This window comes from Leopardus geoffroyi, chromosome D2, assembly GCF_018350155.1.
Source record: "Leopardus geoffroyi isolate Oge1 chromosome D2, O.geoffroyi_Oge1_pat1.0, whole genome shotgun sequence".
In the NCBI taxonomy this organism is placed as follows: domain Eukaryota; kingdom Metazoa; phylum Chordata; class Mammalia; order Carnivora; family Felidae; genus Leopardus; species Leopardus geoffroyi.
In genome coordinates, this window is record NC_059334.1 from 75,704,425 (window position 1) to 75,722,174 (window position 17,750).

The 17,750-nt window shown below is 38.8% G+C and overlaps 1 protein-coding gene across 1 annotated transcript in view; it reads right to left on the reverse strand.

Moving 5' to 3' along the window:
• The window catches only part of CACUL1 (CDK2 associated cullin domain 1), a 77,170-nt gene that overhangs the window by 46,479 nt on the left and 12,941 nt on the right, over window positions 1–17,750 (reverse strand). The window contains exons 2-3 of the mRNA XM_045439104.1: window positions 5,814–5,940; window positions 4,800–4,902 (exon numbers count right to left, since the gene is read on the reverse strand). Of these exons, the coding sequence (XP_045295060.1) occupies window positions 4,800–4,902; window positions 5,814–5,940 (230 nt within the window). The remainder of the gene's footprint in view (window positions 1–4,799; window positions 4,903–5,813; window positions 5,941–17,750) is intronic.

The following is a 17,750-nucleotide window of genomic DNA, read 5'->3' on the forward strand; positions in this document are numbered from 1 at the left end:
TGGAAGAAAAAAAAAACCTAACGCAAAACACTATCACAGCTCAAACAATCTAGTAGTAGGTAAAAAAGTATAGATATACATGCTGTGTAGTATAATGTAAGCAGAATACTGAGTAGGGTTAGCTATTTAAGTGATTTTTGAAACTTAATAAACTAAATAACAAAAAAGCCTTTTAAAGTTACTTAAGTGGTAGAAAACTCATTGTTTCCAAAATAAAAGAACTAGGATTTCCTTTTTTTAAGAGTGAGTGAGAGCAGGGGAGAGGGTCCAAGGAGGAGAGAATCTTAAGCAGGTTCCACACTCCGCATGGAGCCAGACACAGAGCTCAATCCGATGCCCCTGGGATCATGACTTGAGCCAAAATCAAGAGTCGACGCTCAACCAACTGAGCCACCCAGGTGCCCCGATTTTTTTTTTTAAGAGTCAACACGTTAAGAGTATACAGTTACGTAGAAACATTTAGGTTTAACTAATTAAAATCTTTTGAAATCTCTGAAAACAGTAGTCTCTAGTTTTTAAGTCAATAACTGCGCAATATGGAAGATTATTTCATATACCCTTCGTCTCCCCAACAGGATAGGACTTATGATGGAGATAAATAAGTCACTCTGACACATAAACCATACAAACCTGCAGCTATTTTAAGATGTCCTTGAAAGATAAAGGCCCATGCCCTGAAGGTCTAACTCATGGATTTATCAACACCAGCACTACATTTCTGATTATGTGCCAAATGCAACTCATCCCACTTTTGTTTTAGCAAATTTTAACAGTATTTCATTTCTAAAATCAGAGTTGCAAACAAAACGTTCCACCCAAATTAAACTTTTCTGGCTCATGGAGCCTGGCATATAGTCTTGTTCTGTTCCACATGAAAACTTATGCCACGTATTTGTAACAATGAATAAATCAATAAACAGAATCAACTGAACACTGAATACATTTATAAAATGCCTAAACATCTAGAGATTAGTGATTGTATGTACCTAATTAGGCTACTCTTTCCATAGGATAGGTCAAATTTAGTTGCTGTGTTGGGAGTGTGCCAGGCATGACGGATAAAAAGACAAACACAACAGTCTATGCCCTCATAGGAGGACCTGCGAGATGGCCAAACACGGACGCAGAAACAATATAACACAACAACTGCTCTAACAGGGTTGTCATTGCCAAGGTGTTGTAAGTATCCAGAAGGAAAAATTCCAATGGTCTGTTTTGCTTTGAGGGGAGCGCAAGAAGTCCAGAACATTCCACACAGGTAGACACTAACAAGCTTGAGCCTGGGAAAACAACGAAGAAGCATTTGCCAAGCAGGAAGCAGTAGACAAAATACCTTATTACTTTGCTTAATGCAACCAGATATTTCAGTAAAGCCACTTCATTTCAATGTTGAGAAAATTTACAAGATACCAGCATGTTTAGTCCAGAGGCACACAACTACTGAGTGGCAGAGTTGAGACCAAAACGCAGGTCCCCATGTTTTTACCCACTTCACCAGGCTATTTAATAATGGTTAGACTTTAGAATCTTACAAAGGATATCATTCTGAAGTAAAATATTTTTATAGGCCATATTGCTGAACTCTCAAGTAGAACATGTACTGATTCTAAAAATCAACTACATTCCCTTGGTTTTATATATTACCTTTACATTTACCAATGTGGTTTCCAAAATACTAACATCAAAAAAGATACCACTCTTATGTTTTCGTTTTTAATAAAAATTACTTCATTACCTAAAGTGAGAATTTAGTCTTCTAATATGCTGTATTAGTAAGGAAGGGTGGGGGAAAACAGGCACTCCGATCTATACGTAACTGGTTAGACTGTACGTTGGTACGACTTTGGTGAACTGCAATACGGACGGACGTAGTAAACACTGCAGCACTGTTAGTAACACCCAAAGATTGGAAGCAATCTAAATATTCATCAATCAAAAATCAGTTAAATAAATGAAGGTCCATCAATAAAGTAAGGTTAATGGACAATCAGACATTCATGATAAAGAATGAGGGAGCTCTAGGCACACTGACAGGGACCATTCTCCAAAACCTCAGAAACTTAGTCTCTAAACCTTAGTGACTCCAGAGTACCAACTGGTACCCCAGGCAGCACAGCCTGGGCAAGTAACAGGTTACCTTCATATTATTGATAATTGGTCAAGCAAACACACGGCAAAGATGTAACCAAGTGACCTTCCAAAACTACCAATTTGACTGAGCTTGATAATACTATTGTGCCCTCTAACTTTAAAAATATAACACTGCAACTGTAAGAATGAAAAAACGTCTTACAGTGCTTAATAAGACTAAATACAAGAAAAATCTACTCAAGCAGAAGCTCCAATTTAACAAATGAATTTAGCAAATCAGAGTTCTATTGGTCAAATTAATGATCTACATGTGAAGTCAGGGCCCAAGTGTAATACACACAACATTTTCAACCCACATTTCATAGATATAAATAGGACAAGTAGCATATCTTGCCCTGATAATTGAACTGAAATGGTTTGCTTTTTTTTCTTTTAGAAGATTAATTAGTATTATTTCAATAACAGCAAAACAGTGTTAATAAAATCATCCTTTTTGAGGATACTGAGTTCTTTGCTGTTCTAATAAAAGCTCTGGTACTCCTGAACCCCAAAACCACCTAATGCTTGATGTTAAAAAAGATGATTACATTCAGATTTCTACTAGAAAAAGGTTATTCAACAAGCAGTAAATTATTTATTAGTAAACACTGGATATACATTGCATTCAATAGGCATGTAATGCCTAGTATGTATCAGATACTAGACTAGGTACTGACAACACAATAAAAACAGCTAGGATATATCAGATACTGGGCTAGGTGCTAAAGACACAATAACAAAGAAAGCAGACATGTTCCTCTGCCTTCCCAGAAAATAATATTGGGGGCAGGTGGAGGGAAAGGCATAGCTAAACAAGAAGTTATAATACGCAGAATGAACTACAATAATATACTAGGTGTTGCAAAGGCACAGGTGAGGGGCCCCCAAACCCAGACTTGGGGGAACAAAGTATCAGAGAATGTTTCCCAAATCAAATGATGTCCAAGCTGCAGCCAAAGGAAGATCACGCCAGCCAAAAAAATAAGAGGGCAGAGAAAAAGGAAGAATTTTCCAGGCCATCGAGTTCACACGGCAAAAGCCAAGAAGAGTACATAAACTGTTCAAGGAACTGAAGTAAGTTCAATACACAGGAGCAGAGACATAACATATCAGGCTACAGAAATAAGCAGAATCAAATAATGAAAGGTTTCCTAAGTCATATGAAAAAGTTTGAACTTCCATCTAGTAGAAAAATGATAATCAGATTTATGCTTTAGAAACAGTCACTCTGAAATGAAGAATAAAGCAAGAGATGTGAAGACTAGAGGCAGAGTAACCAGCTTAGATGAGTGTTTCAGTGCCTGGGTTGGTAGTGGCTAGTGAAGAGAAGTGGACAGGAGCCAAGAGAGAAATAGGAAGCAAACAAGATCTGGTAGTAAATTGGATGTGAGAAGTAAGGGCAAGCGTAGAATCAAGAATTCGTAAGCAAGTAACTCAAAGCTATCATGCACAGATCCTGGGTTTCATCCACAACTTATAATGCTTAGGTACCAAACTTTTTTGTTAGGGGCTCCTGGGTGGCTCAGTCGGTTAAGTGTCCTACTCTGGGTTTCAGTTCAGGTCATGATCTCAGTTTGAGTTCGAGCCCCATGTTGGGCTCCATGCTGATGGTGTGGAGCCTGCTTGGGAGTCTCTCTATCCCTCTCTCTCTCTGCCCCTCCCCGGCCTGCTCTCTCTCAAAATAAATAAAACTTAAAAAAAAATTTTTTTTAATATATAAATTAGTTTGTTAAATGAGTAAATATTTCATATTTGGTGGCAAAAAGATTAAGAGAACAATTTACACTCTTAACAACAGGAAAACTATGTATTTGGCCATGATAAACATAGCTCTGGCTACAATCAAAAGATAAATAAATAAAAGCTACTTAGGGCAACTGTTTGCAGTAAACAAGACCAAGATACCTCAGACCAGAAGGCAAGTGAGGAACAATATCCAAGGCCAAAGCATGCTAGAAACTGTGGATATTCCAGAATTGCTGGAGCACTTCCTAAGTGTGGTATGGATCCTGGTCATCTATTGCTGAGTGACTTTTCTATACATGTCACTTCTGCACCAGAACTAAAATATGATCTGGCCCTGGCATAAAGATAGTCCCTGACCTTCAAGCACTGGAAACTTTACTAAGGCAGGGAGGGACAGGGATCAGAGGCCAAGTGCTTCCTTCAACAGAATACTTTCTGCAACCTGCCCTACCCAAATTTCACAGCTGGGATGATGTTCATCTACAGAGGGTTTATCAACAAAATGTGACTTCACTTGTTTATATTAGCAAATATTAGAAACTAGCAGGCCGTCACCAATCCTCAAAGATAATATCAAAAAAGTTAGTTAAAAAATTAAAATATACCTACATTTATATTATAAAAGTCATCAAATACTAAGGTTAGCAGAAACAATCAAGTTTTAAATAAAAGCAACACTGACATAATAAATGGAATCTGTTAAAGTCTGAAGTATATTCAATCTAAAAAGTTCCACAATTTATATCTAATTTTCTAACAAATTACTCTAAAGGTTAGGTAATTTGGTCAACACTCATCTAGGAAATATTTATAAATTTATACCTTAATCAAATTAACAAGCCTCCAAATATATATCATAGAGACTACTTTCAACCAGTCCAAAAATCCCAAGGAAGCAAAAATCAGTATGATCAGTTCTTTACCTGCAGCTCCTTCGAGACTCTCTCTAGGTGATTAGTTATCTTTTTAATCAGATCACTGTACATCTGTTCTGAATGCTGCTGGCAGACACATTTATACACACAACTGTGGGGGAAAACCAAAACAGAAAAACCAAGTTAACAACAAAGAACTTCATTCAACCTAAGGTGAATGCATACTTTGGATATACGAACACTGGTCAAATAATTCAGGCCTAAAAAACTGACCAATCACAACTTTTAAATAGAAGTTTACCTTGCCCCAACCAGTGCTCAGATGAAAGAGATACTACCACCAGCTGCAAATCTTTCAGAGTAATGCATTACACATTTTGCCAGTAGTAGATAATCTAGTATCAGGTGATAATCTGAGAATCTGACTATAACTACTTACAAACTAGCTTTTCACTCGCTCTCTCGTTTCAATGAACATCAAAATAAGGGAGAGAGAGTGATAATTAGCACCAAGTTTCTAACTCACAAAAGGTTTGCAATGTAATCTCTTTGTGCATCACTTGTGTCGAACAACACAACTGTCGCTTCCTCCTCTGTGACAGGGCTGATCTCATGTCCTACCCCAGGTCCTCACTAATTTGCTGTTTCCATTTACCAGGACCCGGGGAACAAAATAACCAAAGACAGAATTGTGTGTCAATAAACATCAACAGATCGAGCAAGGGTCTCCCTGTGAAACAAAAAATACATTATTTTTGCACCAGATACTGATCATTCGTGTCTTTTTACTGACCTCAAAAGTTTCTTCATTATGTATAGTGGGGGTAGCAGGCTGAGGTGGGAGGAAGTCTAATCGAGTTGAGGTTAACTCTACCTTGATTCAAAAGCCAATTCTGAAGCAGAAAGTATAAAATCAAACCTCCAACCACCAAGTGTGGAATATACAAATCACCTATAGAGCCTCACCATACATGTATTATATGCATACCTACTGCCGTAATTCAAGGTGTCATGAATCTCAACATACCCTCTCAAACCCAGGCAAATGAAATCTTGACTTACCTGTATATCTGTTCATAGGATATGGGGATATAGTCACCAGGACTCTGGGTTAAAAGCTGATCTATGGCACCATCCAATTTTGGCCAGTAAGTGCTCTTATAATCTTCAATAGTTATAACATTCATTACTAAAAGTAAAAAGTAAAATAAATATTACTACATACCACATGTTAACACAAATCAAAGCAATTTTGTGCTCTCAAATTCCTTTCACTTATTCTAATTTCTTTGACATTCAATCACCTAAATACAACTCAATTATTATCCCATTTCAAAAACAAGGAAACAGCAACTTTGCCAGGGATTTTAAAGAAGCCATTAATTATGATTTAAAAAGGAATGACCATGAATCCATCTTTAAAAATAAAAACAAAACAAGCAAGTATCTTTGGTTTCCTTTTCCAGTTTTCGTATCTGTTATCAGTGGAGCATTTTCAAACGCACGTCACCCTCAAATACATGTTGCCAATGATGTGACAAGGCAGCCTATCCATGAACCACAACAAAGTTCTGGAAAATTATGAACCTCAACAATCAATCTTCAGCGACACCCCCGAGAAAATTCACGTAACATAGGACTATCCACATATATTTTAAGTCCAAATGCTACAGTGACAAAAGAGGTTGCTAGAAACTCGCAGGCATTTTTGCACCACCAGCACTTCCTGGACATTACTAAGGCGTGGACTCAGACTCTACCAACTTACACTTGATAAGCCCAACAGAAAAACATCAACGAACTGGAGACTTACATTGAGGCTGACCTCATTCCTACTGTCTGGCTCTCCTTCCTTCACTAAAGGTTTCATAAAGTTTTTACAACAGCTGGTCCTAACAACTTTGAAATCCAGGGTGACAGGGGATTCACACCAATGAAACGCCAACGTTAAAAAGAGCTACTCTGCCCCCACCCGCTGGAAAAAGGAGCTATCCAAAGAACCTAAAATACCTGGAGTCTTATAGAACCACCGCCATCTCAAGAGGCAGAAGGTAACAACTACTACATCAAGTATTTTACTACTCATTTTACCAGCAAGTGGGAAGCAAAGAGTTGACTTCCCTAAGAGTACATGGCTAATTACTGTCAGAAGTACCAGATAAAGAAAGCCTTTACCTACTGATTTCCAAATTCAGCTTCAAGAGGTCTCTCATATGTATGTACCACCTGTCATTGTTGCTCAGTATTTTCTTTAAATGAATTCACTTTTTCTTGCTTAAATTTATTCTTTTTAAAAAATGCTCATTTATTTATCTTTAGAGAGAGAGAGAGAGAGAGAGCAAGCGTGCATGCACATGTGTGAGCAGGGGAGGAGCAGAGAGGCAGAGAGAGAATCCCAAGCAGGCCCCATGCTCAGAGTGGAGCCCAATGTAGGGCTCAATCCCACGACCTTGAGATCATGACCTGAGCTGAAATCAAGAGTCAGATGCACAACTGACTGAGCCACTCAGGCACCCCTCTTGCTTATATTTATTCTAAAGAACACATTCATATGACATGGAATAATCTTAAATGCATTTTGCCAGTTGAGACTCAGACCAAAATGGCTATTATAAGATTCTCATTTATATAAGATGCCAGTAAAGTCAAACTATAAAAACGAAAACAGACTAGTGGTTGCCAGGGGCCAGAGGGTGGGGAGGACTGTCTACAAAGGGTAACATGGGAGAACAAACTGTTTTGTGTAGAATCGTCTGGGTGGATACGCCACTCCAGGCAGTTGTCAAAACCAACAGAAATTTATACAGTAAGTAAATTTACCGTGTGAAAATGTAAAAAAAAAAAAAAACAAAAATCAAGCAGGATGGGGTAGTAAAGATGGAATGAAAATCTTGACCAATGAATTCCTGCACTGAAGGGAATGAAGAAAGAAAAGTTTTGGCTACATAAAAGGCTAAAACCAAAAGGAACTGTATATGCACGCACACACAGACACACAGACACACACAAAAGGATGGACGAAGCCAGATCACAGAGGGCCTTAGAGGACATTTTAAAGACTGGCTTTTACTCTAAGTAAGATGGGGACATCTGGAGAGTTTTGGATGGAGAAGTGATGTGTTCTGACTTGGGTTTTCTATGGGTCATCCAGCTGCTATGTTGGGAGTAAGCAAAGTGAGGAGGCTGTGAGAGGATGGAGGTTGAACCAGGAGGTAGCAGTGAGGGTGAGAGAGGTCAGACTTTGTACATATTTTACAGATTGAGCCAACCAGATTTGCTGACAGTCTAGATGTGAGATATGACAGAAGGGTCCAGAATGACTCCAAAGTTTCTGGCCTGAGCACCAAAGGATGGGGTTGCTGTGTACTGAGATGAGAATGGATGTAAGAGAAGCTCAGCATATCTGAGAATACAGCAGAAATTGTTGGTGCCCCACCCGTTTACTCTGTCCACAAACACAAAGGCCACTGTCAGCGATCAACCGAAAGTGATTTTCTCTTCTATGTGGTTCTAGTTTACTGAATCTCCTATATCACCTAAACCAGATCACATACCCACTCTACACCAAAAGGTGAGGCTTAACAAAGGTAAGTGACATGCTCAGAAAGAAAACTTCAAGTACAGAAGCCAAGAATTAACATAATCATCCCATGGCACCCCAACTGCTGAGTTCGATGATCTCCACCTCTGCTCGCAACTGGAAAGCACTCCTACTTCTCAACCACAGGCTTTACACTTCAGCAAATCACCAAGTCAAGGATACAAAGGAGAAAAAAGAATCTAAAATGTAAAATCCTGCGGCTATAAGTACAGAATGGAGTCCCACTACAGAAGCAGTAATTGCTGATGCCTCTCAGGTATCTTTCATGTGGCTTTTTTTTTTTTTTTTTTTTTAATTTTTTTTTTCAACGTTTATTTATTTTTGGGACAGAGAGAGACAGAGCATGAACGGGGGAGGGGCAGAGAGAGAGGGAGACACAGAATCGGAAACAGGCTCCAGGCTCTGAGCCATCAGCCCAGAGCCCGACGCGGGGCTCGAACTCCGGGACCGCGAGATCGTGACCTGGCTGAAGTCGGACGCCCAACCGACTGCGCCACCCAGGCGCCCCTATGTTCTGCTTTTAAGTATCTTTGAAAAGAGACTTTAAAACCAAAATGAAAAAGGCATGATCACAGAAGAAAATCTTAAAGCCTATTTCCACATCAAAAAAAGCCGTATCTATTTCCACTTTACATTTCCATCTATAAATATAATATACGTCTATTTCTACATATATTTTGCTTGGAAAATAAATAAATAAGTAGCCAATTCGACTGACCTTTATTAAGTGCTGGCTATTATAGACTATCTGTGTTTCTTCCCCCAAAATTCATATGGTGAAATCCTAACCTCCAATGTGATGGTACTGGGAAGGGCCTCTGGGAGGTAATTAGGTCATGGGAGTGAGGCCCTCACAAATGGAATTAGCACCCCAGAGACATTCCTCACTCCTTATGCAATAGAAGTCGCCAGCAAGAAGACAGTCTACAGGAACCAGGAAGCGGGCCCTGGCCAGACTGAATTCGCCAGCGCCTTCATCTTGGACTTCCCAGCCTTCAGAACCGTGAGAAATAAGCTTCTGTGATTTATAAGCCATGCAGTCTCTGATATTGTTGTAACAGCTGAATGGATTAAGACAGTAGCTAACATCACTTTCTTCTAGGAAACCAGCTGATCTTCACCATGGTAGCAAAAGAACAGAATACAGACAAGCATCAAGAGAACCAGAGGTAGTATGAAGAATGAGCACATGTTGGTGTAAACTCTTAGCCAAAGATTAGGAAGGTTTTTCATGCCAATCTGAAATCAACACTTAAAATGACAATCCAAGAAACTTCAAGGTATCTATTATTTCCTTGCTAATCTCAACCTAATCCCTGATTTAAAATATACACATACAAACAAAGCATGTGTTTGTATGTGTGCAGTACGTAGCCTTGAATTTTAAAACTAGATCCTCTTGTGAGAGAAATGTAGCCAATCACTCTCAACTTCGTCCACAAAAAGTTCAGACTGACCGAAACAAATATAAAGCATGGACACTGAACAAAAATTACCATTAAATTTCTAAATTTTATCTAGGTTGTGTTTTCCAGCTTGAAAATAATGCACTACTTTTTAAGCAGTTTAAAGGTATTAAAACTCAAAACCCAACAAGGCCCAGGTCAGTAATATAAATGAGTAAAGCAGGCCTAGTATAAAAATCAGAACAATGAGCATTTCAATGAACTGAAGAATGCAGTGCTCTCTAGAGACAGTCCAGTTCAAAAAATGTAAAATCCCTAGTGTTAGCCTCAAAACATCATGCCACAAGACTTAAACCTAGAAACACATATTTATTAGATAGCAAGTTCATGCAGTCTAAGTCCTACTGAGAAAGTTGCTTAGTTGATCTTTACTAAAATAAAGTGAAATAAAGTCTAAAACACATGGAATAGTTGAAATCTAAGGTTCGGGAATATTAGCAGGTTATTAATAAATAAGAAACTATTAGAGATATATAATTCACACAAGGCAGGAATACATATGTTCAATTCTCATACTTATTTATCCAAGTAATTCATCAAAACTTGACATATTACATACTGTCCATCTCCCTCAAACTAGACACTCGCCCCCTGGAGGAGGAATTTACTACTACAGCCCCAACTCCCGCCAAAGAGTGCCTAGCACATGACAAGTACTCACTAACACGTGAATTAATTTACCGAAAACCAAAATAAATGCTTACTATAAAAACACTTGATGGCATACCACTTAGTGGTTGTTCTGGAATTAAAGTTTAAAGCATATTTTATTTCACACAGACTGAAGCAAACCAGGTTAAGTTCTACTATTCCTTTTGAATTTCTTTGTTATTTGTTTGTAAGGAAGGGGAAGATATATTCAGAAATTATATCAGGCATTATTAATTTATACTTGGTCTACTGCAAGACCTTTCATTACCTTATATTAGTGGTTCTCCAAGCGTGATACTCAGAACAGTGTCAGTATCATCTAAACTTGTTGTAAATGCCAACTGCCAGGCCCTAGCCCAAAACTACTGAATCAGAAACTTGGAGAGGAGCGGGCAGTGATTCACAATACAGGGATCTGTTTACCAAGCACCCCAGGTGATTCTTACACCTGCTCAAGTCTGAATGAGACCCACAGCCTAATGCTACTCCAGCAGCTCAGGACAGCCAGGGTCACAGGTGTATTCTGAACAACTTGTAGAGTCAAATAAAGGTGTAAATGTATCAAAGAAGAATGGTGAAACAACAGCTAGGAACTGTTTTCATATCAAAAATTCCTTAACTTTATATATTCCTCTATGTCTCTTTTCTTCCCACCAAGAACACTGCCTTCATTCAGAATTGACTCCTGAAGAATACAGCAAAGGCAGGGCAGGGCGCCCGGGGGATTCAGCGGGTTAAGCATCAGACTTCGGCTCAGGTCACCATCTCACAGTTCGTGAGTTTAAGCCCCGTGACGGGCTCTGTGCTGACAGCTCAGAGCTTGCAGCTCAGAGCTTGCAGCCTGTTTCGGATTCTGTGTCTCCCTTTCTCTCTGCCTCTGCCCCAACCCCCTCCCGGCCGTCCCGCTGCCCCCGCCCAATGCTCTGTCTCTGTCTCACCCTCAAAAATAAACAAACTTAAAAAAAAATACAACAAAGGCAATTACAAATTAAATGATTAAGCCAAATTTAATAGGCCAAATTATGTCTCAAATGCAATGACTTCTTAGATTAACTATAATTAATGACAACTAGATAAGGTGACAGAATGGACTAGGGCAAAAAGCTCTGGGTTTTCTATTTAACTCTGGCTAGTGTATGTGATCTTGGGAAAAAAAGTATGACTTCTTATTGCCATAGTCTGCCTGCCCATCCATCATCAGTAACAATCCAGTAAACCTGTGTTGTCCAAAACATTACCACCTGGTAGAATGCTCTACTCTCTCCAGCACAACGGGATGACTGAACACTTTCAAGTAATGGACAGAGAGAAGCTGAAGGCCAAGAACAAAGCCTGGGGATTGGGGGAAAGTCCGTGGGAATGAAGAAAAGGAATAGAATAAAACAGGAGACTCTGAAGCAGAACAAAGTAATGTATTCTAATAAATAAATGGGGTGTTAACTAAAAAAAAGAAATTTCCAATTATTTATTTCTCTCAAAAGGAAAATAACTTGATACTGACACAAGAGATCGTTAATACTTAGCTGTTCATAACAGAACTAGCTGGTTTAAAAAAAAATAGTAACAGGGGTTACCAAATACTTTAAATATCCTTTCCCTTAGGAGAAAAAAACCCCTACAAGTTAGGTATATTCTGATTTGCCAATAGAGGAGGGCAGCTAATGTTAAGTCCTAATGAAGCAACTGTTAATGTTAAGTCCTAATGAAGCAACTGTTTCTTAAGTAGGCAAAAACCTGGGGCACCTGGGTGGCTCAGTAGGGTGAGTGTCCAACTGTGGCTCAGGTCATGATCTCACAGTTCATGGGTTCAAGTCCTGCATCAGGCTTTGCCCTGACAACATGGAATCTGCTTCGGATTCTCTGTCTCCCTCTCTCTCTGCCCCTCACATGCGTGTTCTCTCTCTCCTCCCTCTCTCTCTCTCTCTCTCTCTCTCAAAAATAAATAAATAAGCATTAAAAAAAAAAGCAGGCAAAAACCTTTTAAAAGTTCCATGCTTCAGGTATTTGTTTAGGAAGTTTCTAAGACTTAGAGTTTGTGGTTTCATTCAATTAAATACTATGGACAATAATAAAATGTCTCCTGTGATCATTAAGAAATCATTCCATGTAAAAATGAAGTTACATTCACATAAACAATTAAATTAACACTACTATCTTATTTTTATTTCTGTAAGTCCTTATTAATATTGTTTAAAGGCTCTGTGCTTCCCACCCCATCCTATCCTATCCTCCCCAAACAGAATCCACAAAAGACTTTTTACATACTAACTATATGAAACTAAATATATAACCTGCTTTGCCTTGGTTAAAATAACATGTTTCTTTCCTAAAAACACTGTAAAACTTGTATAGGAAAAACATTTCATTATTGTTTTACTGCTTAAAAATCCACACATTTCTCAATTTGACAAAATGTAATGAAATGTAATGATGCAAATGTCCTTCATCACTACTTGATCAGAAAACCAGCTACAGCAGCCAAACAGCAACAATGAAATCTACATACCTCTACATACAATTACAACATCACACTTGAGACTGTGACACACATCCTAAAACGAACATGTTATAACAGTATATATGAAAAGGTCAAGGGCTATCATTATAGCTCTAATTCCAACTAATCCCAAATCTCTTAATATTCATATAGAAAGTATCTGTTCAACTGAATACACAGGTGTAAACCATGCCAAGTGCAAGTCTGCCATAGTTTTAGAAGTCTGCTGATTTCCTCAAAGACTTAAACAAGTCAATCTCTCCGTGACATTAAGAGCAGGTAAGTTTAACTTTGAAGTAGTAGCATCAGGCAGTGTGTGCTGAGGTGCAAGCATCAAAAAGTGAGCTAATTTTGCCCTGCAGGACCCTGAGAAGTTCAGGGCTCGAAGACAGGATACAAGGAGTATGGGTTAGAAGCAGAGAATGGGCAGTGGGAAGGAAGGAAGATTGGTTGCATGTCTACAGAAGGGTTATTCTGTGCAAAAACTGAAAGATAAAAGCCTGGGACTGAGACATAGATACATTAAGGAGGTAAGGGGTACCTGCACAAACGTGTGTACAAAGCACAGGGCTGATTTAAGTAAAAGCCAAAAGTCAACAGAAGAGGGGCATCTGGATGGCTCAGTTGGTTGAGCATCCAACTCTTGATTTCAGCTCAGGTTATAATCCCAAGGTCATGGGATTGAGCCCCGCATCAGGCTCCGTACTGAGTGTGGAGCCTGCTTGAGATTCTCCCTCCATCTCACTCTCTCTTTCTCACTTTCTCCCTCTACCCCTCACCCCCACTTGCTCGCTCTAAAATAAAAAATACATAAAAAGATTAAAAAGTCAACATAAGAAATGCTCAAACATCTAATCCTGCTCCTTTTTGTAAGTTAGGGAATGCCATGGACCAGGAAAAATGTACTTTACTTCCTGTTCCACTTACCCCTCCCCCACCATTCTCCCAGAATGAAGATCCTCCCTCTAGAGAAACTCAACAGTGCCAGAGAAAAGATATTCACATACTAATATTTGGCAGTTCTCCAACAAAATAGCAGCTCTGCATCTAAATAGCCTAAAATGAAGGCCAACACTTATACTTGGTAAGGTCCCTTGTAAACACACAACTACCACAATTAGCCTTTTTCAGTTTTAAGTATGAACAGACTACTACAGATCACCAATATCTGCAGAAAGTTGACATGAGAAATCAAGACAAAAATTGAAAAGATAAAAGAAAGATATGAGAACTTTTTAAAAACTTTAAAAAACCCATATAATTACTATCCTTGGAGATGTAAAATAAAAACTAAAGACTGCCATGAAAAAGAAGCAATCCAAATGATCTTAATGTAAAAATATAGCAACTGTTAAAAAAAAAACCAACTGAAGAAAATATCAAATTCTCCCAAAACATTGAGGAAAAGATTAAATATGGCAAAAGTAGTTAACAGAAGACAAAAACAGGAAATTTAACATATAACTACCAATAATTCCAGAAAAAAAGAAAGAATAGAAAAAACATAAAGGGAAAAAAATATTGACACATGAAAATAAGAAAACATCCCAGAAATTTTCTCAAGGGGAAAAAAGGTCACATACAAAAGAACAAAAAAAAATTTTTTTTTAATGAAATTTATTGTCAAACTGGTTTCCGTACAACACCCAGTGCTCATCCCAACAGGTGCCCTCCTCAATGCCCATCACCCATTTTCCCTACCCCCCGACCCCCCATCAACCCTCAGTTTATTCTCAGCATTTAAGCGTCTCTTATGGTTTGCCTCCTTCCCTCTCTGTAACTTTTTTCCCCCCTTCTCCTCCCCACTGGTCTTCTGTTGAGTTTCTCAGGATCCACATATGAGTGAAAACATCCGGTATTTGTCTTTCTCTGCCTGACTTATTTCACTTAGCATAACACTCTCCAGTTCCATCCACATTGCTACAAATGGCCAGATTTCATTCTTTTGCATTGCCAAGGAGTATTCCATTGTATATATAAACCACATCTTCTTTATCCATTCATCAGTTGATGGACATTTTGGCTCTTTCCATAATTTGGCTATTGTCAAAAGTGCTGCTATAAACATTGGGGTACGAGTGCCCCTCTGCATCAGCACTCCTGTATCCCTTGGGTAAATTCCTAGCAGTGCTATTGCTGGGTCATAGAGTAGATCTATTAATTTTTTGAGGAACCTCCACACTGTTTTCCAGAGCGGCTGCACCAGTTTGCATTCCCACCAATAGTGCAAGAGGGTTCCCGTTTCTCCACATCCTCTCTAGCATCTATAGTCTCCTGATTTGTTCATTTTAGCCACTCTGACCAGAGTGAGGTGGTATCTCAGTGTGGTTTTGATTTGTATTTCCCTGATGAGGAGTGACATTGAGCATCTTTTCATGTGCCTGTTGGCCATCTGGATGTCTTCTTTAGAAAAGTGTCTATTCATGTCTTCTGCCTATTTCTTCAATGAATTATTTGTTTTTTGGGTGTGGAGTTTGGTTAGTTCAAAAGAACAAGAATTAAAATGGCACCCAAAGTCTCCAGTGTAATACTGCAAGCTTAAAGTCAATGAAGCAATGCTTTAAATTCCAAGGAAAAGTTATTTTCAGTTAATAATTCTATACCCAGTCAAAACATCAATCAAGTGTGAAAGCAGAATTTTTAGACATGGAAAGACAAAACTTTATTATATATACACATTTTCTCAGGAAGCTACTAGAAGATAAGTTCTACACACACACACACACACACACACACACCGGAAAACACTATCTGGGAAGCCCCTGAGTGGCAACTGGGCAGTGGCCCTAAAGAATAAATAGAAACAGATTAACAGTTTCACAAGCAGACACGAAAATACTGATTAATGGAACATTTTTAAAATACCAGTGACAGATACATGGTGAATCTGATGAAGCCACTGAAGAGTTTTAAAAATAAGTTTGACACATTATGTAAGTGTAAACAAAGCAACTAATAACGAAGATCTATGTGTAGGAAAATGTAATCCGGATGCATTCCTGGCCATAATCATAATGTAAAGATGGCTTATTAATTGATCCAAAAATTGTGGTATTAAAAGAATTGAGGGGGTAAGGTAGGTAGAAGTATAAGAGAACTAAAACCTCATATTAATAACAGGAAGCCAACAGATCATATAAAAGCGAAAAATTAAGCAATAACAACAACTGAAGTATGTAGATAAATACTAGAAGAAACAGCTAAATGAACAAAAAGTTGACTCTGAGTTAGAGGGTTAGGAATGGAAAGTGGAAGAGGAGGGAACCACTGATTTTCATTACATAGGTTTTCATATAGTTTAAGTTTTTAAATGATAAACCTGTACCTTAATAAAAACAAAGTTTTGTGCTGTTTTGTATTAAGGCCAATGAGTTTGGTGAATCTCAAATGCTCAGAAAAACAAATGTACTGGAAAGAAATTTTTGTTTCAGTATTTCAGGATTTCCAATATTCTAAGGCACACGGAATGAGAAAGAAGGATCAACCAATCTGGAAACTGGCAGATGCAAAGGGTAGGATTTACTAAAATCAGTTAACACTTTTCATCCAATTCAAAAGTCCATTTTAACACATTTTTAATCATTAATTTAAAAAAAAAAAAAAAAACAGAGTGATTTCACGGAGTTCAATTTAAAATACCGTGAAACTTTTGTTTACCTGAAGAGAAACATTTGGTGCACTAGGTTAATCACTCTCCTGAGACCACTGCACAGTATTGTCAGTCAAGGCAAGATCCCCCCCACTCCCTGTCCCACCTGCCTCCATCCCCAATACTTTGCAACAGGGAACCATTCATTCCACTCTATTTAATATATTTGCAATATAAGCAGATGTGACGTGCTACATCTGAGCAAAAGCTTTAAAAGCCATTTAGTGCTTCTGTCCACTTTCCTCTGTTTGCCTCTGCCAAGAGTGACAGGACCCAGAAAAGAGCTGCTCTTGCAAATGAGAGGACATGTGAAAAGCCACAGCCAACTGCCAGCCACAAATATAACATGAGCAAGAATAAACCTGCGCTGTTCCATAAGCTCCTGAGATGTGGGGAGTTATTATCACAGAAAGCTAACCAATGTAGAATGCAAAGCTGAACTAAATAATTACACTTCCCAAATCGGATTCCACCAATGAGACACATCTGAGTGAAATCTGGAAGGCCAAAGTGAGACAAAGGATGTATTACTGCTGCCGGTGATTCTGGCAAGTCAACACGTTAGAATTTGTGGCATCCCAACTCCAAGTTCCAGGGTCTGGTGACCAGCTTTAGGGATGAGGGAGGCAGGTGTGATGACGTAAGCATAGTGGTGTCTCAGCACCAGCAGGAGCCTGCCCTCAGCTCGAGTGGAGCAGCCTCACTGACTTCTATACCTCCAACCTCTTCAACAATTTTTCAAGGACCTAATTCCAGTATTAAATCTCTTCTTGCTTTGGATACCTAGTGATTGCTTGCACTGAACTATAAATGATAAAGTATTTGGTACTGGAGTAGTTAAGGACACACTCTCATAAGCTAGGAAGCTGGCTCTGGTTTTCCCATCTAGTTGGATTTTTTTTTGTTTTTAAGTTTATTTCTTTTGAGAGAGAGAGAGAGAGAAAGAGTACGTGAGCTGGGGAGCGGCAGAGACAGAAGGAGAGAAAGAGAATCCCAAGCAGGCTTTGCGCTGGCAACACAGAGTCTGACATGGGGCTCGAACTCATGGGCCACGAGATCATGACCTGAGATAAAACCGAGTCAGACACTCAACCAACTGAGCCACCCAGGCACCCTGCGATCTAGGTGGACTTAG